Here is a 20,350-nt window from a genome sequence, read left to right as displayed (position 1 = left end):
AAAAGGACATGCATCACCACCATTGTAATCAGTGATTCCCAAAAATTCTGGATGAGTTTCCCAGTTAAACTGAAGGAGCACTGGTCTAGTGTAGATTATTTCCCCTTGTGTCTATAAGGAGTTATCGCCAGCTTCGTAAGGCTCGGGCTATTATTTTTTTAAACGCGTTGTCAACCTTTTACAGCCATGGCGATGGGGTTTTAACTGTGTGATTACAGAAGAGCACATTGTCACTTATAAACACACAAAGAGACACAAAACAATATTCATTATCTAAAATTGGGTCAAAGTGGAAAGAAGAAGAGGGACTGCATCCAGATACTTCCTCTGATTGAGAACCTGGGGGGGGGGGGGGTGTACTTCTGGTGGGCAGAGCATTTGCAGATCCTGGCCCAGGGGTGTATTGCTTGTGAAGCAGTGTCTTTCTGGGGAGTGTTATGGATGGACAGTCCAGGGCTCCTTTGCTACATTCAGGTGTGCAGAGGTCATGTCCGATTCATTACCCCCCCTGCTATAGGACATCTTTGCACAGTGACCCAGTCAGTGAATCAGGTGTAACGACCCACTGAGAAATTCTTGTTCCAGCCAGTAACTGACAGGCCTGGCATTTACAAGTCGGATGGGAAGATGAAGGCTTCTGCAGCACTTTCGGCATCGTCTTCCTCCTCTTCCTCTTCAGGAATGTTTTCAGGATCCCATGTAAAAATGTCAGAGTTATTGTCGTGTTCTGTGATGGATGAGGGGGATGATGGTGGTTTGGTCTCTTCCATCTCCCAAGGGCACATAGCATCACGCCAAGCCAGGGGCACGTTAGCTTTGGCTGCCTCTGCCCCCTGCGTGCTGCCGGCTGCAGGTTCTGCAGCGTCACCCTGTTCCATAGGGAGTGCACCCTGGGTCTCTGTGACGTCCTGTCTGCCACTGGCAAGGATAGTTTCCTCTTTCTCTGCAGACTTTTCTGGTTCATCAGTTTCCCATGAGCAAACGTCTTCTCGGACACTTTCTTGCTTTTTTATCTTCTCTGGTTCTATAGGATCCCTGGTCTCCCATGGACAAATATCTGCCTTGGTGCTGTCCTGGATTTGAGTATTTTCTGACTCTTCAGCTGGACCAGTTTCCCATACACAAACATCTGCCCGAACACTGTCTTGCTTTTTCATCTTTTCTGGTTCTTCGGGGACATCAGTGTCCCAAGGACAAATATTAACTCGAACACTGTCTCGTCTTTTCTCTTTTTGTGTTTCCTTGGAGATATCTGCTTCAGTACTGTCTTGTCCATTTGTCTTGTCAGTCTCTCCAGGTTCCCAAGGACAAACATCAACTTTGACACCATCTTTCTCCTCTGTCTTTTTTGGCTCCTCAGTTTCCCATGGACCAACGTCCGTTTGAGTGCCATCTCGTCTTTTCGTCTTGTCTGGCTCATCATTTGCCCCAGTTTCCCAAGGACAAACATCTGCTAGAAGGCTGTCTTGTCTTTTAGTCGTTCCTGTTTCTATGGAGACAATAGCCGGACTGCTGTCCTGCTGCTCTGTTTTCTCTGGTTTCTCTGTCTCCCAAGGACAAATATTTACTCGGATGCTGTCAGTCTTTTTTGGATCAGCTTGAGTTCTGCCTTGAGTTTCCCAAGGACAAACATTTGTACAAGGGCTGTCTTTTGTACTCTCCTCTTCCCAAGGACAAAGTACTGTCAAATCTTTCTGTGGGTCAGGGAATTCCCATGGACATGCTTTTGCTAAGGGGACACTTAGTTTTTCAGATGCAGATTTAGCTTGCTCTGTGCTTTTTGTTTGTACATCTTGTTTCTCCATGCTTGCCGTGTCTGTTGGTTCCCAAGGACAGACATTCTCCCGTTCACCGTCTTGGGATTTTGGTGTCTCTTCAGATTCCCATGGACAGACATTGGCATGTATTGTCTCCTGACATTTTGGTGGCGCATTACGTAATCCCTTGTCCTCCTGTGGATTAACATTTTCATAAATTATCGGCACCTTTACTTTTTCAGGGATGGAATCCCCCACATCCCAAGGGCAGACATCAACCCGTACACTCTTTTGGGGTTTCAGGCCGTGAGAAATCTGTGGGGTTTCATCAGTTTCCCAAGGACATACATCTGTTGCTTTCTTGTTCAGACCCTCTGGTTTCTTCTCAGACTGTTTGGACGCTGAGGTAATTGGGATGGCGGAAACATCAGCTTCCCAAGGGCATACATCTCCCCGGACACTCTCCTGTTTTTTAAATACTCCTTCTGATTCCCAAGGACATACACTGACACGTGCAGGCGCCTTTGGACCCTCCTCTGGTTCCTCCACCTCCCATGGGCAGATGTCTGCTGTGGTGCTCTGTTGTCTCTGTGGGGCCTGCTGGGAGGAAGCAGGAACATCCCATGGGCAAATCTCTGATTGGGAAAAACTCAGAGCAGGCCTAATTTGGCTACCTCTTCTGTGAGTGGAAGGAGTCTTAGCTGTGCTATGTGCAGTGTTTTCCCTTGAGATGAACACGTTTTCATACACACTGTCCTTTTGCATGTCCTCTGAGTCCCAGGGATAGACAGTGGACTGTACAACCACTATTCTCCTCGGACTTCTTTCAGAGGAATCAATTGAGGACAGTCGGATTGCAGCCTGTTTCACGAGGACAGGTTTCACATCTCCTGTTGTCATACTTCTTTTTTGCTGTGTCCTCTTGTCTACGCTTGAAACACCACATTTCCTCTCCAAGTTTGAAACACTTCGCGATTTTGATTCTGCGCTTGAAGTGCTTGGAGTTTTTAATTTTAATGCTGCGATGACGGCGATGGCGGCAACACTCCCCTGGGTCTTTCGTGGTATTGAGTCCTGTTTCTTTACCGTATCTCCTGCTGTCTCCTTTTTTCCCTTTTCCTTGATGCTTGTATCCACAGATCCTACGAAAGATTTGACAGAGAGCCATTTCTGGGTGGAAGTGCGGAAGGAGAAGACCCGCATGTCGTTTGCGGCCTTTGGGGACCCAGGTACACTAGTGGAGACGGGAGCCTGGGGTCTCGGGGACTCGCAATCTGCCTCTCCCCCTTGTGAATCCCCAGCAGGACTTTCTGCTGGGTTAGGAACTGGTAAATGGTCCCAGGGGCAAATATGTTTCAGTATTGGTGATGATATACTCTCTGGGCTCTGTGGTTCTTCCTCGGAGGGAGCAAAGGTAACGTGTGGCTGGTTCTTATTGGCAGGGCGTTCCTCCGCCAGCTCCCAGGGACACACTTCGGCCTTGTCATAGGACTGGGATTGCACAAGGGCACTTGAGGTCTGGTCCTTGATAGCGATATCCTGTTGGAACTGCCTCTGCTCGCCTGAAGTATTTCTGCCTACCCGGTAGGTGTCTTCCAGACTGTGGGCTTTACTGGACGCTAAACTCAGTGACTTGTGTAGCTTTGTAGGTCCAGGAAGCAGGAGATTGTTATCGACTGTAAGGTTTTGGGCACTGGCCGACTTACAGACCAATGGTGCGATATCCAGCGAGTCTGTCTCAGAGCGCTGTGAGCATCTCTTAGCTAGATTCGCCCTTAACATGGTGTCGTGCAAGGAGGGATCTTTATCGGTTACATAGTCATAGTCACTTTGAGATTTACGCAGCACCGGTGAAGGCTGGTTTACTGGTTCATCTTTGTAATTTACGCTAACAGTATCTGGCGCTCTCTTACAGGACTCGGAGTGCATAACATCCCTGCTGCCCAGGTTGACCTCTTTGCCGTCACGGCTGCACTGTCGGCTCATGGACTCTGGGATCTCAGTGATACGCTTTATGATGGACCGGCCCAGGCCGCGCCGAGAGATGCGCTTCTTCTGCAGGTGGGGGTTGTTTGCTGTCATCTTCTTGGTCTTGTGGACCTCCAATTGACCATACAATTTCTTCAGCTCATCCTGGTGCAGGTCAAAAGGAAGAGAGAAGGAAGGATAAAGGGAATTAGGGAGGGTATTGGTATGAGTGAGCAGAGGGAAAACCATTGGGAACAGTAAGTTGGGGAAGAGTTATTGTTAAGGACAAGGAGAGCAAGAAGAGAAGGGGCAGGCGGAGGAGAAAACAGGTCAGGTCTATGCCAGGCCACCTATTGTGAAATACACACAGGTTTATAATAAGTTTATAATGAAAGTCGAATTGGTTTTAAATTAGTATAAAGTAATCCTACAAATGGTTATAGCAGTAATTCAATGTTTATAATTGTTTTATTTTACTAAGGTTTAAATTCTATTTAATAATTTCTTCCCGTCTTGGCCTAGACAGTGCCTGAATAGAAATGGTCACTTAGTAAGGGTCCAGGGCAGAAAGGGAGTTTACCCGAATGTCATCGGGGTCCAAGCTGTGGTCACTCCAAACTGCTGAGGTAAAACTGCTGTTGAGGTACGAGCCGGATCGCCGCAAGTCCACCTCATCCTCATACACCTCCTCTGCAATCTCCTCTTTCCCCGCCCTCGACACATGGAGGAACTACAGAATACACACAGAGAGTAGTTATTATGTGTCAGAGACAGGTTTATACTTACATTGCTTGTGGAAGAAAATTGCCATGTACCTTGGGTATGAAGAGCAGGGCAAGTGTCACAGTGATAGTGACGTGCGTATGGGTGAAGAACAGCAACAGCATCCAGTCAGGATGCAGAGAGGGCATGACAAACCTAAGGAAAATATAAAACAGGAAGACATACAATATGCGTTTCTCGTGGTGAATAAGCATGTTTTATCCAATGATGTATATAAACCCTGGATTGCTGATGCTATGTATTGGCCAATCAGAGGCTTTGAAGCCACCGGTCAGCCATATTGGCACTCCCCAGAAGAAGCAGTCCTCCATAGGAATTAAATGTTTCAAGGACAAAATTACATGAACAGTAACAGAACAGTGGGAACAGTAACAGAACTTTATAAAAATTATAATTTATTAAGGAACATGTTATTTATTTATTTTATTTTTTAAATGTTTAGCTCACATAATATAATTGAAAGTATGCATTGTGTCTGTAATAAAATTAACGTATTGTACAAAAGACATGAATAAATACATTTCTACAGCTTTCAAAATATTTTTCACAACGGTGGGGGAGTGCCAAGATGGAGGTCCAGTGGCTTCAAAACAGCGCCCCCTGTCACTCATCTAGTGTAGGCCTATATACTATAAATCATTGGCTTTATCCCGGTTTACTGCCTCTGTTTAGAGCCGAGGATCATGTACGCTTGGTTACCGTAGCAGGTGGAACATGGAGGATAGCAGCAGCTCGTTGTGTATGGCGATACCTATGTAGCGAGGCTCGTGGAAGGCTGAGGGCACTGGCTTCACAGCACTGCACAGTAAACTGCCCCAGCACAGAAACATCAGCTCGGCTGAGTCAGACAAAGAGACAGGCATAACGTTAATACTCTTCTCATACACAAGTAGTGTCAGGCAGTAATGTGTTATTTTGTCTGGGTTGTCGAGCTCAAAATCATGTTTGTAAATGGATTTTTACCTCTGACCTCAATCAGGAATGTGATTTGTAGCCAGACAGAAAAAGCCAAATCGATAACAGTAACATTCACTGGATTTTTGGTTTTGGTCAATAGGTCTACACAAGAATGCCCGCGTGCTGGAGTTTATCTTGTAAATATAGATTATTTTCTCTGTATCACCTGGAAAACACCAACAACCCTCTTTTTCAATTAGATTTATCCACTCACCCACGGCCATCATGTAGTCCCAGCGGTCTAGGTCACAGAGGCTGAAGCCCTGACCATCCGACGTGGTCGTTATGATCAGTAACGGAACGTTGCGGTCACGGTTCTGTAGAACGCCCGCGGTCCACGCACACAGGAACCAGCTGACGGTCACAACCATGACTCCCAGCAACCTCAGCAGGTGTATGCTGGACATGTAGGGCACTCTCTGGGCTGTGCGCGACAGGAACACCTTGAGAACCCTGTATGTGTGGGAAGTTGACTTGATGTTACTCGTTCCTCAGAGATAAACATACACAGACACTTTTTGACACATGTTGAATTACATTACAGCATACAAACTGATCTGAGTTCAGGGAAAGAGCTCACAACATATTGATCGACCTGACTATAGAGAGGGGATACCCGTGCCGTGATACTGACGATACGTGAAATGTAGTAGTGAGAGAGTGCGGTAGTACAGACCTATATATCTTCAGTGTTACCGTTCCATAGACGATGGCAAAGCCCAGAAGTCGCACCCAGCGAAGCAGGATGCATCGGAAGGTGCTGGGCTTGAAGTACATGATGAAAACCTGAGGGGGAGAGATAGAGAGAGGCATTAGCAGATGATCTATCACGCAAAATCACTCCCTGTGAGCTTAGTTTACCTTGTCTTTGTAGTTACAATGGGTAACAGGCTTTGTGGATAAAAATAATACAGGATCATAATTGATTAGAATGTGTTTAAATAGAACATTTCTACCTTCCTCAGTGGAGAGACACATTATGCACTTATGCACTTAGTAATCAGGAACGTGTACAGAAATGTGCAGTGTACAGGACTGTGTGTGTGTACATGAGTGGATTTGTATGTGTGCTCTAGGTCGGTGACCGCCGCAACAGTAGATCAAATGGCTGGAGGGCTAAAGGGGGCGATGTGTGACCCCCCTCCCCCCCAGGTGATGCCCTACAGAGATGAGAGAGCCTGTCCCTCGGTTGCCCTTTTGTCTGGGCCAACGCTCCACAGTTACAGCAGATTGAAAGGAATTTCACCTTTGTGTCAGCCTTTTAGCGTCTGAATCCCCCATATGTGTTTCTTTAGTGCATCTGTGATAGCGTAGTGAAGTGGGAACACAGCAAAGCTCCTCCGTTTTGAACGGAGGAAGGGAACACATTAATATGTGTATATCGCACATATGTAACTCAACCTTGTGTTCTAGCGAGCGAAGTAATATGATCACATGCCCCCATCATTTACCATTGGCTTGAACGGGATACTTTGATCAATGATTCAGGGTAGATACATGTGTGAGTGAGTTGTGCAACTGTCAAGTACTCCCGCCGAAGTCGGTCCCTCTCCTTCTTCAGGCGACGTTTGGCGGTCGAAGTCACCGGTCTTCTAGCCGTCGCCGCTCCACCTTTCATTTTCCATTTGTTTTGTCGTGTTTTTCCGCACACCTGGTTGACATCCCCTCATTACTCTATGTGTAGATTATCCTCTGTTCCCCCCATGTCTGAGTGTGGTTTTGTTCGTTCGTTACGTGCGTGACGCTACAGGCTGGTTTTGCGCCGGGTATTGTTGTAACCCGTGGTTTTGTTATTTTGTACCTATTTGTGTGATTTGTGCGGTATCGTTTTTTTTCCTTTGGCCGGAGTGTTGTGACACAGTTGCGTCTGGCTGTTTTCCTCTGCCTGATTAAAGTGTGCCTGTTCACTCATCTCTGCTCTCCTGCACCTGACTTCCTTCGACCAGTTGCGCACACTCTGACAGCAACGACTACTTAATTGGGATAATGAATCACACAAGTGATTGATAACCTATTGCCGGCCATCGAGTAAAGCAGAGTTATGCAACGAATACATTGGCTGCTTCCCAACTGGCACCCTATTCCCTATATAGTGCACTACTTTTGACCAGGGTCTATACGGGTGCCTTTGGGATGAAACCTTCCCCCTCCCCACCACCAATCTAAATCCTCCATTACGATATAATCCCCAACCCAATGCAGTGATCTGAAAAGAGCGCTCTTATCTCCACACTCACTCACTCGCTCATATATTATCTCACTCACCGGGAAGTACAGGAGCAGAGAGCCAAACAGGATGGTCTCCAAAAGCAGGAGACCCGATGCCCGAATCCTCTATAGGGGGAGGTGAGATAGACAGATGGAAGGGGGAAAGGTGAGATGGAGGGAGGGTAGAGAGGAGGGATGGATGTGGGGGAGAGGGAAGGTGAGGGGGAGAGATGGGGGGGAGGGCGGAGAAGAGGGAAGGTAGAGGTCAATGGCGAGAAGGATGCAGTTGATGAGGTTGGAGAGGGAAGGGGTGGATGAGGGAGAGAGAGATGGAAATGGAGATTGAAAGTGAGGGGAGGGAGGGGGAGAGAGAGGAATTGAGGAAACGTGATTGGTTCAGTATGATGTGCTTATCTTATAGTGCTTTGATTTCCGATGTCTCTGTGGACCATCGCTGCTCCGTGTTTAACCATTTAACTCTACATGTGTTGATGTATGCAGAGACTAGGTCCGTGGGGCACTATCTTAGAGAGGAAGAATGGCCAGGGGGAGGTACAATTATACTAATTCCCCTGCTGTAATGCGATGATACATGAAGATATACAGTTAACTGACAAAATAAAGGAAACACTTGAGCAAATGAGGGGTACAAGTACATTACTGTTCAACAATTTGGGGTCAGTTAGAAATGTCCTTGTTTTTAAAAATAAAAGCACATTTATTTTTTGTCCATTAAAATAACATCAAATTGATCAGAAATACAGTGAAGACATTGTTAATGTTGTAAATGACTATTGTAGCTCGAAACGGCTGATTTTTAATGGGATATCTACATAGGCGTACAGAGGCCCATTATCAGCAACCATCACTCCTGTGTTCCAATGGCACGTTGAGCTAGCTAATCCACGTTTATCATTTAAAAAGGCTAATTGATCATTAGAAAACCCTTTTCCAATCATGTTAGCACAGCTGAAAACTATTGTGCTGTTTAAAGAAGCAATAAAACTGGGCTTCTTTAGACTAGTTGAGCATCTGGAGCATTAGCATTTGTGGGTTCGATTACAGGCTCAAAATGGCCAGAAACAAATAACTTTCTTCTGAAACTCGTCAGCATATTCTTGTTCTGAAAAATGAAGGCTATTCCATGTAAGAAATTGCCAAGAAACTGAAGATCTCGTACAACGCTGTGTACCACTCCCTTCACAGAACAGAGCAAACTGGCTCTAACCAGAATAGAAAGAGGATTGGGAGGCCCCGGTGCACAACTGAGCAAGAGGACAAGCACATTAGAGTGTCTAGTTTGAGAAACAGACTCCTCACAGGTCCTCAACTGGCAGCTTCATTAAATAATACCCGCATTCCATCATGCTTGCATAAAATGCCCAGTTGGCCATTAGTTTGGTTACCATGGCGAGAAGAGATCTCGGTGACTTTGAAAGAGGGGTATCAAAGGAGTATAGGATATTTAAAGTGTGTGTGTGTGTGTGTGTGTGTGTGTGTGTGTGTGTGTGTGTGTGTGTGTGTGTGTGTGTGTGTGTGTGTGTGTGTGTGTGTGTGTGTGTGTGTGTGTGTGTGTGTGTGTGTGTGTGTGTGTGTGTGTGTGTGTGTGTGTGTGTGTCAGTCACCAGATCTCAACCCAATTGAACACTTATGGGAGATTCTGGCACGGCGCCTGAGACAGCGTTTTCCATCAACAAAACACCAGATTATGGAATTTCTCATGGAAGAATGGTGTCGCATTCCTCCAATAGAGTTTCAGACACTTGAAGAATCTATGCCAAGGTGCATTGAAGCAGTTCTGGCGGCTCATGGTGGCCCAACGCCCTATTAAGACACTTTATGTTGCCAATTCCCTTTATTTTGGCAGTTACCTGTATGTTGGCCTTACTGTATCTGATATTGGATAAATGTATTCATTCGTAAGCTGTCACATAGAACATGGCTTAAGATGTTCAATTCATGTTAACACTCAGGGCTCATATTCAGAAGGATTCTTAGAGTAGTGCTGATATAGAATCAATTTGGCCTTATAGATCGTGGTGAATAATATTATATGGACAGGGCGGACCTGATCCTAGATCAGCACTCCTACTTTGAGACGTTTTTTAAATTCAAGCTCAGAGCCCTGAGTTAGGTATTTCCACATTTCTTATCTAGAGTGACAACGACTATGATGAGTAATGACAGAAGACGTCAAGATGACTAGATTAGCTATGATAGAGCCACAGAGCAGAGTTTCAGCATATGCTAAATACAAGGAAGCAATATTCTAGCACTGACAGTGTTTCAAAAGAATGAGGGAACAACTTAATTGTTACTTTTAGCAGAGCTTCATACCAATTTCCTTCTAATTATCGACTCAAGTAGCACTGCGAATAAACATTGAAACTTGAAGACTAGTGAGATCTTCATGATGAAACCGAACAGTTAACCATCAATGATGGCTTGTTGTAGAAGTTGCCCCTAACCACAGATCTAGAATCATATTTCTCTACCATTAACCTTAACTGTTAGAGTTACTCCAGAGGTGTATTGATTAGGCACCACACGGAAGAAAGCATCAATGCAACAGCGAGGGACTACCTTAACTTGTCCAACAAGAAGCACTCATTTAAATGTTCCGTTGCGATACATTTTGCTACAGTGTACCCTCATGAATATGACCCTCTCACCCACTAGAACTCACTCACCCTGCTGCATCTGAACTGGTAGGCCACCAGCATGCTGATGAACACCAGCAGCATGAAGAAGCCCTGGACGGCCAGCACCCCGGCTCTGAGGAACCAGTCCTCCTCTACCCAACAGGGAGAGCCGTCCTCGCAGAGCCTGCAGCCCGGCCAACAGGGGAGACAGATGGGCAGGGCCGGGTAACACACGCCACCCCCCTCCCCACCGCTGCCGTTCAGGGCACCACCTCCTGTATTAGACACGCACGGGGATAGAAACAAAGACAGCTGGACAGTGACGACAATTAATCTTTAAGTATTGTCTTAGAGCTGTCTTTGGCTTACAAGTCAAAAGATTACATCACATTGACCAGGGTCTTATATAAAGTAAAGTTCTGAGACAAACATTGAATAGAAATGTTCTTGATTATTTGAATGCATCCCAAACGGCACCCATTTCCCCACAGGGTGCACTAGCCTGTGGACTCTGGTCAAAAGTAGTGTACTATAAAGGGAATAGGGTGCCATTTAGGATGCAGCCGTTGGTCTACTTTACCGTCCATTGGGGGGCTGTAGTATCCCTCTTTGCAGCGACAGCAGTACTGGCCCAATCTGAATCCCTGGCCTGTGATTGGCTCACACTGGAAGGTAGTAAAAGCATTGGGGATTAAAGTTCACATCATAGTACAAGGACAAGGGTAGTTTGGGTTTTGCTCAATCATTGTCCCTGATTGATACCAAGGATGAATAGGGTCCGTGAGGAGTCGAGTTTGACATGTCTGTATTAGGAGGACTTTATCATTATTGCAATATCCCCACTCCACACCTGAAAGGGGAGCTCCTAGAGGAATGAAAAACAATTCAATTGCAAGTAATAGTTTTTCTGTGGCATATCTGCAATGTTTCCATCTGTAAACAGCTGTGGACGTCAGAAAAACCAACGCAACCAAGGCATCATTATCTGCTGCTGCTGCTGTAATATCAGCATTTCTGTGTGAAAATGGCCCAAAAAAAACACTTTTCTCTTGTTATGATAAATAGGGCTTTGCTGGTATGAATTGTTACAGTTAGGTGACTGTATTTGCCTATGCTTGATTGGTCTGACATGCTTGGCTGTTCTCGAGTTAATGGAGATGGAGTGTGTTCCACATGTTCTCACAGCCAGCCTGGTGTTAGTTTCTCCACCATGATGGTTCCCAGCACAGCTGCACTCAGTCAAGGAAACAGCCATTTGGACGTTCGCCTCTCGCCTCCGTGTTAATCTAAGTTAAAACCTAAATGGATATGTAATGCTTCGCTACCAAGAGCATTATCCCTTTTCTACCAGTGAAATCCCATATGCACACACACGTAGGACGACACACACACACACACACGTCTACCTTCAAGTACATGTGCAATCCCACATCAGGTATTGACAGACCTAATTGCTTGCTCAAAGTAGCAACGGTCATCTAAACTGTCAAAAGGTTTCAAAACTATTATAATAAATGCAACAGTTGGACAATGGATGACGATACTCCAAACGTTTTGAGTTTGTATAATCCGTGAGATATTGACTGAATTAGAGTTCAGGGATTTTGGTGGGAATTCAGGTATTCAATTTTATTGTCAAATTTCACTTTTCTTTCTTAGAATGCACTCATTCATATACATTTACTTATTGTATCAGGTATATTTTATTATTATATGTACCTAATTTGCATAAATACACCAGACGTATTTGCCGATATGAATAAATTAACAGTGAAGGGGAGGAACAGGGCTGCAACCACCAGACACTTGCTCTGTCAATCCTACCTGCACTGTCAACCCTACCTGCACTGTCAATCCTACCTGCACTGTCAACCCTACCTGCACTGTCAATCCTACCTGCACTGTCAACCCTACCTGCACTGTCAATCCTACCTGCACTGTCAACCCTACCTGCACTGTCAACCCTACCTGCTCTGTCAACCCTACCTGCTCTGTCAACCCTACCTGCTCTGTCAACCCTACCTGCTCTGTCAATCCTACCTGCTCTGTCAATCCTACCTGCACTGTCAATCCTACCTGCTCTGTCAACCCTACCTGCTCTGTCAACCCTACCTGCTCTGTCAACCCTACCTGCTCTGTCAATCCTACCTGCACTGTCAACCCTACCTGCACTGTCAACCCTACCTGCACTGTCAACCCTACCTGCACTGTCAACCCTACCTGCACTGTCAACCCTACCTGCACTGTCAACCCTACCTGCTCTGTCAACCCTACCTGCTCTGTCAACCCTACCTGCACTGTCAACCCTACCTGCTCTGTCAACCCTACCTGCACTGTCAACCCTACCTGCACTGTCAACCCTACCTGCACTGTCAATCCTACCTGCACTGTCAACCCTACCTGCTCTGTCAACCCTACCTGCTCTGTCAACCCTACCTGCTCTGTCAACCCTACCTGCACTGTCAACCCTACCTGCTCTGTCAACCCTACCTGCTCTGTCAACCCTACCTGCACTGTCAACCCTACCTGCACTGTCAACCCTACCTGCTCTGTCAACCCTACCTGCTCTGTCAACCCTACCTGCACTGTCCGCCTCATTTATTACTGTTGTTGTCACGTTCTCTTGCATAATTCAACAAGTGTGATAATAGCAAAATACCCTTAGATGAAAAAGAAACACGCTTGGCTCTAGATTACACCTACAGTATCTAAACATACTTTACATTGTTGGCGAGATCAGACATAATATCACTATAATTCGAGTGTTCATTTTCTGAAGTTGGTTTAGACTTCAGCGCATCTAATTTGTAAACATTTCAACTGTATTAAATTATTACTTTTTTCAATTCCACAAAAAAAATTAACACCCATCAAAAGAAGGTTATTTTTCTTCTCTTTCTTGTGATGTAAGCGTCGAGACGGTGTGTTAAATCCCTGACGAAGCTTTAGCGATTAATTTAGATTCAACAGAAAGACAATGTATCCCATTGAGCCCATGACAGCCATTGCCGGGGTGTGTTTGACAGGTCAGAACAAACATTTCCACGATCGTAACGTTAACGGGGGAAAAACGACAGGCACAAGCAAGAGTATGAAAGAGTCGGGGGATTCAAATGAAAGGTATCAATCCAGCGAGAACTAAGTGACAAGTGGATTTTCACCCCTCAAACACAGGAAATAGATGCCTGAAAAAGACAAATCCTCAGGTGGGCGGGGTAAACGTGTTTCTACTTAAAGGGTTAAATATTTGTTTGTTCCATGGATTTAACTGAACTCAGGCATGAAGGTAATTTAACTCTCAGATGGAGATGGCATACATAGCAAGTAATTAATAACTCAGCCGGTTGGTAGACATAGCATGGACCTGCACTTTAAAGCCTCATGATGTACAAATCAAGCTCACTCCAGAGGCGTATTTGCTCTATGGCTTGACTCTTACTGAGTGTCTTATCTAATTTGGTTCGTTGCTTTTTTTATTGCGTTATGACATTTTGATTTGAGAGAGGTGTTTTTTATTTTTCTTAGTTGACTGTTATATGAATTTACAATTGACTTGGTGAGTACTTTGTATGTAACACACACACACACACACACACACACACACACACACACACACACACACACACACACACACACACACACACACACACACACACACACACACACACACACACACACACACACACACACACACACACAACTGAAAGTGAAAGACACATCTGTTTGCCTTTTCAAAAAAACTGATAAAGGTATCAAATCACTTGATTTAAGTGTAGCTAGATCATAAAGTCATATAGATTAAATACAGTATTACATTTTTTTTTAAAATTGGTTTTAATGCAAGTCATCGCTTCCCCTTTTAAAAGAGGCCTTAGCCTGCAATTAAACATGAATCAATGAACTCCTTTTGTAGGAAATTACATCATCTCTAATAAAACATCCCATTCTACCTGGAAATCAATCTCTCTCTTGTTCCACCTCTGACCTGTCTCTGGATGTTCCATGAGGGGACAGGATGAGACTAGAGAGGGGATGATGCTGATGAGATTGGGATATGGGCGTGCTCCTGAGGTTCTGTTTCTGCCTGTCAGATGAGTGATGGGTGCATGGGGATTGGGGGAAGGTTGTCGTTCATGGCTGGATTATCATCTTAATCCTGCAGATCATCCCTCCGCCACCCAGCACATCTATCTTTAAACAGAAGGGCGGGATGAGGGGGAGAGGATTGTGTCGGAATGGACAGATGATGATCAAACAAGAGAAGGGGAATAAATTGGGGGCGAAGGTAAAGGAGGAGCAGAGGAGGACAACTATGAATGGATGAGGGGTTGAGTGGAGGATAAACATGTAAATGAAGTAACAGGTGAAGGATGGAGATGGAGAGAGAGTAACGCTATTTAAAGCGGTTCGGGTTGACGAATGCATTTATATGAATCATATGATGTCACAATACCCACTACTACTACTTAAATACTGCCTATATGGTGACTTACAAAAGTGTATAGGTTAAAGTGTATAGGTTAGGGTTTGGAGTATTGTAGCTTATTCAACTCAACTCCACCATTTACGATGGAGTTGCGCGGTAACTAGTGTGGATGGCTCAAAAACGGCAGATTTTAGACCCCAAAGAATCACCCGCAATTACACGACATTGTTCTGTGTAACTGTGGGCTATTCTCTGGGTGATTTAATCAGCAGTTTTGAATCAAATCAAATCAACATTTTATGTGACGTCGGAGCTCCAGTACCCTCAACTCCAATGTAAAATCGTGGAGTTGAGTTTAGCCAGTTAGGGTTTTTTGCCGTCTCTTGTGACAGAGTAGCTGGCCAGCCCACTCAAGGTTTGGTTCTAGGAGATATAGGGCTCAATTAAATCAGATCCGCTGTAGCAGACATCCGCATAGCGGTTGTTTGGCATTATCGGGGGTGGAAGTGCGTTAGAGCGGTCAAATCCACAAGTGGCTCCTGGCATTATATCTACAGCAGACATTGCCATTGGGTGCATGGAGTTGCATTAAGATAATTCCAGTGCAGCCCTGTTTACAAGTTCCAACACTGGAATGTGAGCTCTACACCTCGATTAGGCTGATAGAAATCCTCATAATTTTGTTGAACGACTTTCAATTTGAACGTAATTATGTATATGTAGGCTACACTTTCTCGTTCTCAACTTCTAATGCAGGGGTTTCACCAACGACGAATTCAACAAGGAGAAGTTGTGCCCCCATTCATTTTCACCGAGGGCATGCAGAGAAATGGGCGGGGGATGGTGAGAAGGTGAGCGGCGAGAACCCTGTTAGCAGAGCGGTAGAAAAATGTTGAGCTCTGCTCTACTTTATAAAAACTTCAATCAAAGTGAAGCATTATCAAGAGAAGGTGTGGCCTTTGGTCAAAACCCACTGTAGTGCGTAAGGGATGGGTGTGGCTTCGTGGCAATGATCAAGGGCAGCTGCTCACCGATTTGACAGCTCCAACGCTGTCACCGGCTAACGCTTAATCTGATTGAATCTAGGCCTTGGTCAGAGACAAGAGGTTCTGTAACTCTTCAACAACAGTTTGAGGTTCCAGTTACGTTTTTTCCAGGGCTTAAATGTTTTGAGAGTCTCTTTACCTCCATGGTGGTGCGGTTGCACTGGTGTGTGTTGGCAAACCAAGCGTCCCCCGTGGCACACTGGTTCACATCAAAGCCCTGTACGTTTACATCCACACGGATTACACCCCTGGCACAAGAGCGGGCGCGCACACACACACACACACACACACACACACACACACACACACACACACACACACACACACACACACACACACACACACACACACACACACACACACACACACACACACACACACACACACACACACACACACACAAAGAGACACATCCATTTCAGTAAAAGAGAATATCTTGGAAACTAACTGGGCACAAACAAATAGCAAATAGCAACATAAACAACAGGACCTTTTATGGGAACAAATATATTATTATTGTAATTGAATCATCCGTATTCAACTCTATCGCCTGGAGCTTGACATTTTCTCTAGATCAACCTCTTTGGCCTTTAAAAGGGCCTTACTTTGAAATGTCAGATCGTATCCAGCATTGTGTAATTCAATCATATCTGCTATTTCAAATGCTTATCAAAGTATCTCCAGTGTGGCTCTCTGGTTACTACTATTAGGCCCTAGTACTGCTGGGGCCAGATATTTTTAGAGCCAGGCACGAAACGTGAATTATAGCCTACTGGGGGCAGAAGTAGTGGGTTGGAGCCATCATAGTCCTTGATGATGGTACTAAACCGATCTACCTCAAATGAGGTCATCAGTATGAGACACAGAGAGAGAGACATGGGTTTGTCCAAATGGCAGCCTATTCCCTATGTCGTGTGCTATTTTTGACCAGGGCCCTCGCCCAACTCGCCCTGGTCAAAAGTAGTGCACTATATAGGGAATAGGGTGACACTTGGTCAAAACCTATATAAGCAATAGAGTGCCATTTTAGACACAGCCAGAGCCCTGACTGACCTGAACTCAGGGCTGAGGTCGGGCTTCAGGCCGTAGAAGGAAGTGGATAGGGTGAGCAGCCAGCCCGGCAGGAAGCGGCCGTCCTCACACTCTAGGAATGGCCCGTTGGCCCAGCGCACCCCACTGCGATTGGTCACGTAGCTATCGCCCTGCCCCCATTTGGGCGTGTCCAGGGTGCTGAGGTCATTGAGGAGGACTCTTTTAGATAGGGCTGAGGTGGGCTGGTTTGAGGAGGTGGGAAACTTGAAACTGCTGAACCAGGTGTCGTCGGGTGCGGGGGCCGGGAGGTGCAGACTTTCCCATTGGCTAGAGAGGTCCTGGAGGAGGATGTTCTGGTACCTGGGGGGGGGGAAGGGTTCCGGGAGGCGCGGAGCACGAGCTGGGGGGCGGTGGAGGCTGGGTCGGTGTCAAAAGGTGAGGAGGGCCTGCCGGATGAGGGGGTCGGCCTCCAGAAGGGCGCGCACCATGGCGTGGTACCACTCCATGTCCTCTCGCACACTGCTCTCTCGCAGGTCGCTGGCCTGGAGGATCATGTTGAGGAAGTTGGCCGTGTTGGCCAGGGCGTCCATGGACGGTCGGAGGGGCTCATAGAAACCTCGCGGCAGGGGGCTGTTCTGACCCGTGAGACTGTACGCCCGGTCGCACTCCACTATCTCCAAGACGGAGTCGTCCCCACTGTAGAGAAAGGTCTCTGCCGGCGTCCAGTCCTCCGCTGGGGTTTCCGAGGGGGTCGTGACCGACCCTGTGGGATCAGGGCTGTAGGGGGTGCCCGACTCCCCTGTAGCGCTCACAACGGAAGACGTTGGATCCTCTGACTCGGCTGTAGTCCCCAATTCAGAAACTATGCTAACCTGTGCTGAAAGAAGGGGTGTGAGCAGCAACAAGAGGAGCCAAACAGGGCCCATTCTCAAATCCACTCCCGTTGGGGGGGCCATATAGTAATTACCTCCCTCTTTTATAATCTCTAGTCTTGACCTTTTTCAGAATCCTCAAATAAATGTCACATTTTGGCCGAGGCTTGGAAAGCCTCATAAGCCTCTTCTCTCATCTCTCTTTATGTCTCTTCTCCTTCTCTCCAGTTGTAGTCATACAGGCTGAGGTGCTCCAGCAGGTGTCTACTGTAACGACAAGGGGGAGTCGATCATCTGTAGCACTGTCTCAGACACACAACACACCGTGCTCATTTGTGCCTCATAATCACACACTCCTCACACACACAAACACAAACACACACGGATAAAAATCATACTCTCTACCTCCGATGGGAACTGGAGGAATCCAACTTGTGTTCCTGGTTAATCCTGCATGTCGGTGGGAGGGAGAGGGAATTGTTGGGAAAATCCAGTGTCGTTCCCGCTCAATCCCACGACCATTCCCATCATGTCCGCAGTCAATCTGCCTGTCACTCCCATGTTTGTATTCCCGTTTCCCGACGACGGGTCCCCGGTGAGAGCAGCAGCAGAGCAGTGAGAGACAAAACCAACCGAGATTAGAGAGAGAGAGGTGCGCCACACTCCCAGCACGAAACAAGCGCTAGCGTGTACGACAGGAGGAGGCAGAGAGGGAGGAGGGGAGTGAGGGAACAGCCCAATATTGAGGGTCTGAGGCAAGGTGGGGCGGTGAGAGAGAGCAGGTGTAGTAGTGTGTGGAAGGGGAAAGAAAAAGAGCAGCTTTCCTCTGTCTCTCTCTCTCTCTCCTGCACTCCTCCTTCTGTCTGCCTGTTACATTCTTGCTCGCTCCACAGTTCCTCTGTAAAGCATCTCTCACTCTCACTGTCCACTCTCTCTCTCGCTCTCTCTTTCTGACTGACAGTGATAACCCCTGCTCCTCAACCTCTACCCCCTCTCTATCCCTCTCTCTCTTTCTGTGATTCCCCCTCGGTATGTTGCTGGAGATGCTAATGTAACTGTTGTGCCTGTGGAGTGATGAGAGTGCACATCTGTTGGCGGCAGGGACTGCTGTGTATGTCTGCGTGTGTCTTTGTGTGTGTTTTAGTGTGCGTGTGTGTCTGCAACGCAAAGAGGAGAGAGGATGATGCGGGATGAGGGTTAATCCGCCTGTATTTGGGCATCCATCAAAATCGTGCGCTCGATGGATTAACCCCTGGTGTTCCAGCGGGGTCAGCCAGGAGAGTGGATGAGGGACCAGGCTGCTCTTTGATCCTCCAGGAATATGTACACAGTGACACACACTGCCAGGGAAGTCAGGGATGCTATAGATATGATGATGCTTTCAGCTGTATGAGGTGTGTTGACAAATAGATTACCGGTGTCTATTTGGCGAACAGGTGGAGATAGATTCACATTGAGTGTCGTCATGTGTGGCTATAAAATGGGAATCTCCCTTATCATACGATTCAGTATTCATCATCACTACGAATGAGGGAAGGAGGGTGTGTGGGAGAGAAGGAGAGAGAGGGAGTGTTTGTGTGTGTGAGAGGGAGCGAGAGAGAGAGAGAGACACCTCCCACCCCTTCTTATATCTCAGTGATGGAGCAGACAACTCCAGGCTCTGGGTGATGCAGGCACATCCTTTATTCGGTGCCATGGCAACGGGCTTCTGAGAATTTTCATCCATTCCTGTGGGTCGCCTACCCCCACCCAGGACTGCAGAGCAGGGGAGGTTCTGCAGTGGTGTGGGAAAGACAATGAGGCTGCACAGATGTGTGTGTGTGTGTGTGTGTGTGTGTGTGTGTGTGTGTGTGTGTGTGTGTGTGTGTGTGTGTGTGTGTGTGTGTGTGTGTGTGTGTGTGTGTGTGTGTGTGTGTGTGTGTGTGTGTGTGTGTGTGTGTGTGTGTGTGTGTGTGTGTGTGTGTGTGTTCACATGTGCCTGTGCTTTTACTGTAGGTAGTTGGGAATTGGTTCATAGTAATACAGAATAAGCCTGCTTGTAAATGTTGATACCAAATGATCCGTGCATAGTCTGTGTTTATGTATACATCCATTTAAATCTCACAATTGGGACTCAATGGCAATGCAAATCTCACAATCAGGACTCTGTTTAAAATGACCCTTGATAAGCAAGCCATTTCATTGTTGTGCATATGTGCATTTTCAGCCCCTTGTGTTGCCAGCCCTGCCCAACATTACCTGTATATGCAGCTTGAATTAAAAATTATCTGTGATCATGATAATGCATTACCTTGCACCATCTCATTGACTTAAATATATGTGTTTACATACTAGCTAGCACTCATCAAGAATGAAATGTCTGTCCATCCATTCTACGATGATCATTTGTATTAAACTGGGCTTCAGTGAGTTTACCATCATTGGTGGCCTGTAGCACCACCTTCTGGTTGAGAGATGTAAATAAAAAATACAATCTTTTTTTACAACGGATTGAATGAGTCATGATTTATGGGTGAAAACCTTTTGTCATCCTTTGTCTGCAAGGTGGTATGTATATTGTATACGACAAGTGGAGGAAATTGATAGCATCCTGAAATCCAAAATGGGGTATCCAACCAGGGCAGATAGGCATTGCTGAAATGTAGGTTGTCAAGCTCAG

General features: G+C 46.3%; 1 protein-coding gene across 1 annotated transcript; it reads right to left on the bottom strand.

Moving 5' to 3' along the window:
- Positions 1–221: 221 nt before the first annotated feature.
- On the bottom strand, positions 222–18,759 carry gpr179 (G protein-coupled receptor 179). Its single transcript, XM_046331140.1, is given in 12 exon segments — positions 222–3,890; positions 4,306–4,455; positions 4,541–4,643; positions 5,208–5,346; positions 5,680–5,918; positions 6,142–6,251; positions 7,731–7,799; positions 10,364–10,590; positions 10,896–10,980; positions 15,927–16,035; positions 16,841–17,958; positions 18,097–18,759. Coding segments are annotated over 11 exon segments (5,448 nt in total). The 5' UTR covers positions 17,776–17,958; positions 18,097–18,759; the 3' UTR covers positions 222–608.
- Between the last annotated feature and the right edge of the window lie 1,591 nt (positions 18,760–20,350).

Source organism: Oncorhynchus gorbuscha, linkage group LG26 (genome assembly GCF_021184085.1).
Source record: "Oncorhynchus gorbuscha isolate QuinsamMale2020 ecotype Even-year linkage group LG26, OgorEven_v1.0, whole genome shotgun sequence".
In the NCBI taxonomy this organism is placed as follows: Eukaryota; Metazoa; Chordata; class Actinopteri; order Salmoniformes; family Salmonidae; genus Oncorhynchus; species Oncorhynchus gorbuscha.
This window is presented reverse-complemented; position numbering and strand designations above follow the sequence as displayed.